This window comes from Suncus etruscus, chromosome 11, assembly GCF_024139225.1.
Source record: "Suncus etruscus isolate mSunEtr1 chromosome 11, mSunEtr1.pri.cur, whole genome shotgun sequence".
Taxonomy (NCBI): Eukaryota; Metazoa; Chordata; class Mammalia; order Eulipotyphla; family Soricidae; genus Suncus; species Suncus etruscus.
Window position 1 is genome coordinate 106870230 of NC_064858.1, and position 6000 is coordinate 106876229.

The 6000-nt window shown below is 51.4% G+C and overlaps 1 protein-coding gene across 1 annotated transcript in view; it reads right to left on the reverse strand.

Moving 5' to 3' along the window:
- Positions 1-6000, reverse strand: part of CACNA2D4 (calcium voltage-gated channel auxiliary subunit alpha2delta 4) — a 140646-nt gene that overhangs the window by 98681 nt on the left and 35965 nt on the right. Inside the window, exons 11-16 of the mRNA XM_049783034.1 lie at positions 5032-5106; positions 3638-3727; positions 3426-3539; positions 2489-2567; positions 1048-1181; positions 436-513 (exon numbers count right to left, since the gene is read on the reverse strand). Coding sequence (XP_049638991.1) covers positions 436-513; positions 1048-1181; positions 2489-2567; positions 3426-3539; positions 3638-3727; positions 5032-5106 — 570 coding nt within the window. The remainder of the gene's footprint in view (positions 1-435; positions 514-1047; positions 1182-2488; positions 2568-3425; positions 3540-3637; positions 3728-5031; positions 5107-6000) is intronic.

The window sequence follows — 6000 nt, forward strand, 5'->3', positions numbered from 1 at the left end:
GTTAGGTTTTAGGCTGTGCTTCTGAAACAAAAATCCAGAAGAGGTGTTGGGAATGATCTCCTTGTTCTAAAGATGAATGTCCGATGTTAATATTTAAGTTGAAGTATTTAAAAAACACAAAGTTGAGTGAAATATTAATCAGCAGAGAGAGATTAAAGTATTGAGTCTAAGGGGCCCTAATCTGTGGATACTTGGAACACACAAGGCCTATCAAGGAGCACTTTCTGATAAGATGGAGGATGGAAGAGTCTAGAAATTCCCTCGCCAGAAAGAATCCTTCCAAACAGATAAATTGAGTATGGTTTTTTGGAAGGCTGGAAGGAGTCCTAGAAAAAAGAAAAGAAAAATAAAAGATGAACCATTGTCCTAAAGATGCCAGCCAGGGCCTCTGTCTGAGCTCTACCCTGGCTCAACTTCTCAGGAGCAGCCACTCACCGTCTCGTTCTTTTTGCTGAAGACAGGCATGGACACCGTGGTGAGGAGCATTGGACTCTGTGCCTGCGAGGTGGAGAGCTGCCAGGGAGAAAAGCAATGACAGGAACCTCAGAACCCACAGCGGGGCATCTTAGCCACCAGAATCAACCACTCAGGTTCCCAGTCAGTGGGAGGAGAAATGCCAAGTGCAGTTTCCCTTCATTGGTTCTCTGTAAACCCAGAGACTTCTCTGTTTTCATTGGGAGCCAGGAGGAAGGTCTGAGGTAGCCTCTAGTTTCTTGAAAGCTCAACTGGATTATTTTCTCCTTGCCAAGTGGTGTGTGTGTGTGTGTGTGTGTGTGTGTGTGTGTGTGTGTGTCTGCTGTGTGAGTGTGTGGTTCTGTGTACAATGGGAAGGAGGGAGGCCTTGCATGAAGTGGTGGGCTCATCCTGTGGGGGCTGTCCTAAAGCATCTATCTACTCAGGGGGTTCTGGGCCTCAGGGAGGGCCACATGCAGCCTGTGGGGCTAGGCGAGGTGGTGCCAACTCCCTTCACAGCATCTCCTAACTGACGAGGTTAGCGCTTACTCCTGAAAAGACTCCCTCGTCTGGGGCAAGTGGGCCTGCACCCACCCTGCTGTCCATGTAGGCTTCAGTCCAGATGATGTCGTGGTCATGGTTGATGACCATGGGACGGCTGAGCACGTGCAGGTACTCCATCACGCTCTCCTGGGCATCAGCCAGTGTGGGGATCTGTGTGTAGTAGCCTGAAGGGAGGGAGGGAAGCTGGCATGGTTGTGGCATGCTGGGGCCATCCTACAAGCTCCCACTTCCCCAGCTGCCGACCGCCATGACAGGGCCCTGGGGAACTGGTCCCACAGAATTACCACCTTCCCAGGAGACCACGGGAGGTCAGGGGAGTTTCAGCTTCAGAACTGGCTGGGAGCAGTGAGCTTCAAGCTCCCACAGCTCAGACACGGCTGCTCAAACTCTCAAGCTACCTCCTGCAGGGACAAGCTGGGCGTGCACTCCCTCAGGTCTGCTTTGAGGAGCCCAGGCTAAGGCGGTGACCCCCAATTCCTCTCCTGCACGCCTCCCTCTGGGCACTGCCATCCTTCCTCAACTACTCTAGCTGCTTTCTTTGCTGGAGCCACGGTGCTAGAGAAAAGAGCAAATAATTTACCAGCCCATGTGTGGTGTAGCTCAGGCTCATCACCTCCCACCAGCCGTTCGTTCCAGGCTCCCCAAGACAGAGCAGCTTTCAGTTCCCAGCTGCCTGGCTTTGACCTTAAAGCCCTGCTCTTCCTACGGTGGGTCTGCAGCTGCTCCTCCCTGCTGTCTGTCTGTCTCCTACGCTCTACTCTTCACCTCAGCATATACTGCCCTTCCTCTAGGAAGACTTCCTGGCTAACCCCTCCCCAAAGAAAACAGCCTTCTCCGGGGCTCCCTGTACCCTACACAGCCCTTCTCTTGCCATGTGACTTTTTTAAAATTAAATTGTCATTTATGGCTCACTAACTTATCTCAATGGATAGAAGCAACAGGAAAACTGGACTTCTAGAAAAATCGCAAGCACACAGTAAGTGCTCACTAAATTTTGGTTGGCTCCAAAGGGCACAAATGGGCATCAGGAGACTCAAGGCTTGGATTTGGGCTGGAAAGAGACAAGGTAAGTTTACACAAACAATAGAATTCTAAAACAAACAAGGGCCTCTGCTTTTTGTCAAAGAACCAGAGTCAAGAGTCAAGGATGGAGTTCCCCCAGGAGGAACTTCGGTTTCACCTGTCCTGACTCCCTACCCACATGTCATCTCACCATTTAATATGGCTCAGATGAGGCTTTATAGGGAAATCTTTCTTCTGCCGATCTTAGCTCAAACTTTCAAGTTTTATTTGAGTTTCCTAAATGACTTGGAGCCCTTGGAGGGGTAACCAAACATTCACACAAAGCCCACAGAATTCAGTCTCTGCTTCAACTGTTTTTCTTATCAGATAAGAAGGGGGAACTTGCTAGAGGGGACCATCGCTCTGCTCCGAGCACCCCCAGTCCAACACTTTGCTTCCACCCGCTTGCCTTTGTTGTTGCAGGCAATCCACTTCATGCGGTCAGCAAAAGTCACTTCTTTCCCGATAAGGTAGGTGAAAACTCGAACCTGCCTCAAGAGACAGGGTGGAGAGGGGCTCAGCAGCCTTACCTCCCACCACGACTGGTGTCATAGAAAGTGGAGGAGGGGGTTGGTTATAGGATCCTCATGTTCTCCCCTTTAGATCATAAAGGCCGGCAGTGCCCTGGGCAGCAGAAGGATTCATGGGGTCCACGATGAAGATGTGGAGGACCACAGTCTAACAGTTCTCATGTCTCAACACCCGATTCTGATCTTAGGCCCAGATCCCGAAATCTGATGAATCACTGCAACATTTTTTGCAACTTTTTCCAGAGGCACTCAGGAGTTACTCCTGACTCTGTGCTCAGAAATCAATCCTGGTAGGTTCAGGGGACTAGATGGGATGCCGGGAATTGAACTGGGTCCACCAGTTTGGACTCGTGCAAGACAAACACCCTACCGCTGTGCTATCGTTCTGCACCATCAACTTTTGAACAAGTGATAGAAAAATGATCTGTAGTTACCTCTAGGCTACTAGGGGACATCTGTTCCCAAGTGGAGTTTCAGGCCCCCCCAGAGGTACCTCCCGCTATCCTTGATCAACAGGGCCTGACTGGCCATTGCTAGGACCTGAGCATGCAGTACCAACCAGGCACTGCCAGGACACTCCAAGGACACACTGGGCCCTGTAGGAACTAGACCTGGCAGTACTTGGCAGGCCAGGCTGTGCCTGAGGAAGGAGCCTGGGTCAGGTGGCTGCAAGAACTGTGCCCCCAACCCTGTGTTCTTTCCCCGAACTCGGGGCAGAGCATTTGAAGTCGGGGCAGGTCTGATTTCTAAGTACCCCATTTCCTTATCTCAGCCACAGCAGCAGGAGAGACCCCAGCCCGAGTCCCTTGGCCAGACCTTGCGGTCGGGCCAGTTGCATTCCTCTAGCACTTGCTCGTAGTCCTCCACGGCACCATCAGTGATCACCATCACGGCCTGGTTGCAGAGGCTCCCTTGCCGCTCCTCCTGGAACTGTGAGGCAAAGGAACGGGCGCTGTGACTTTCAGTCTTGCACCCCCACCTGTCTGTCTCCTAGCTGCTGCCCAGACCCCATTCCTCAGGTCGAGTACCTGCTTCAGGATCTTGAAGGCCTCACTCAGGGCATGGCTCACGATGCCCACGCCTTTCACCACCAGCCCCTGCACCAGCTGTTTGAAATGCTGTAGTGGGGAGAGAGAAGAGGAGGCTCTGAAAGGTGAATGAGCCCCGGACCTTCATCCTTCTTCACTTTGGGGGCTCTTTAGAGCCACTTGCTGTGAGAGGGATGTGAGTGTAGGGTCTGTTAAGGAAGGATCCTGCCAACTTCGTGATTAGATCCCTAAAACATCTTTCTCAAATGCCCCAAGGTAAGCTGAGACTGTGAATCTGTCACAACCCTCACTCAATGGAGAATTTCGTGGGAGAAATTGTGGACGTTTCCAGGTCTCCAGGGAACGAGGAGGCTGAATTGAAGAGGCAGCTCAACCCTGAGTCCCCAATTGCAGAAGACAGGTCTGTGACATGCAAACTCCCACTTTAATAAACCAGACTCATGGGGGCCGGAGAGATAATGCAGCCATAAGGCATTTGTCTTGCATGCCGCCGACCCGGGATGGTCCTGGTTTGATTCCCGGCATCCCATATGGTCCTCCGAGTCTGCCAGGAGCTATTTCTGAGCACAGAGCTAGGAGTAACTTCTGAGCACAGCTGGGTTTGGCCCCAAAACCAACCAACCAACCAACCAACCAACCAACCAACCAACCAACCAACCAACCAACCAACCAATCAACTGCTTAAAAATAATAAAAAAAAATCAGCCCCGAGTTAGGAAGATGAACCAAAGGGCAGAAGTGTCTGCTTGGCATGCAGGAGTTGTAAATTCAATCCTGATCACTGTTGGGGGTGGCTGCCCAAGCATCATATCACACTACTCCTACTTCTTCCCAGGTCTTGTCCAAATTCTAAGCTAACAGGGAGATAAGAGGGCACAAGGCATGCTTTAAGTGCATTCTCTGCCATGGCATGTTCCTTCAAACACTGAACTTGGGAGTTGCCACTGCTAGGTGAGGTGTGGCCCCCAAGTCCAATCAACCAAACCAAACCAAACCAACTTCATCCTCTCCCCCTTGGTTTGAAGACATCTGTACCCAACTGCTTAGTTAGACAGCTCCTGTCGCCAAAGCTCTTGGGCAGGCTCAAGGAAATAAGGCTCAAGGCATATGGAAAGGCCCACGGTAGAAGCGAAGGGGAATCTGTCCCGAATAAGCCAAAAGTTCCTGGCCTGACTGCACTCTGCTTCCACTCCAGGAAACTGCACAGGCAGAAGGCAGTCAGAGACTATTTAGTGGCACCAGGAACCAGACCCGGCCTCTTGGCCAGTTCCCACAGGAGCCACTTTGCACAGGATCTCTCAGCTCCCCATCAGCCCCACAAACTGCCCCACCTGAGCAGAGCTCTGAGGTGGTGGCCCCCAGCGGTCACTCACCTCCCGGTTGTCCCGATCGGCCTGCACAAGGATGCCTTTGAAGCAAGGCTCGATGTAATGGATGTAGTCGTTGTACTGCGGGATGGGGGAGACAGGGCCATTGGAAAAGTCAGGGTGTGGGACCCCGGAGCCTGTGGCAGCTTGGGAGCTTGCTCACTCCTTCCCCCTCTCTTTTCTTGATACTGTTCCCCTCGCACTCCCAGGCCTAATTCTGAGGAAATGAGATGTCACAAAGGTCGTTCTGTTTTTTGGCCCTAATATTATCAAACCAGATTGGGGGGGGGCAGGAATTAGGACTGTGAGAAAGTTAACTGTTTGTATTAACCGATGAAATGCTTAGTCTGCTAAAGCCTGCTGACAAGCTGCTATACAAGCAGCCTGCTAGTTCTGCACAGGGCCTTTGTCTTTCATGAGTGTGGCCCCAGCTAGCTGGAACCAACTCCCTTTTGCATTTTGCGTTCTCAGAGGTAGTCTTTGACTCTCAGTGCCTGTCAGGTTATCTGCTCCAACCCTAACAAGAGTCTAGAGCCAACGTTCAGGCAACTCCCAGGAAGGCTGGGGCCGGGGTCACTTAGGCAAACTGTCTAAGGTGACTTGGAGGGGTACCTATGCACTGGAAAATTTTCCTAGGTAGGCAGAAGGTCGTGCAGAGAATAGCAGGGCCTTTACTCTAGGAATTCTCCTGGTCCCTGGCCCTGTTCTTGGGCTGTCTGAGCTTTGTCTCTTGGAGCAGAAAGAACTTGAAGATATCAGGGGCTCCTACTGTCTGTCTGTTTTCAAGCCAAGGCAAACTCCTTCGCCGGGGGACCCCAAACTTCTCTGTGCAGACTCCTGGAGTCCAGATTAGTCTACTCTCTTTCCTCATTGTCCTGCATTTCTTATGGTCCTTTGGTGTCAAAATCAAAAGATGAATGATCACGCCACATATTGGCTTATTTGTTTGTTTGTTTGGTTGTTTGGGGGGCAATA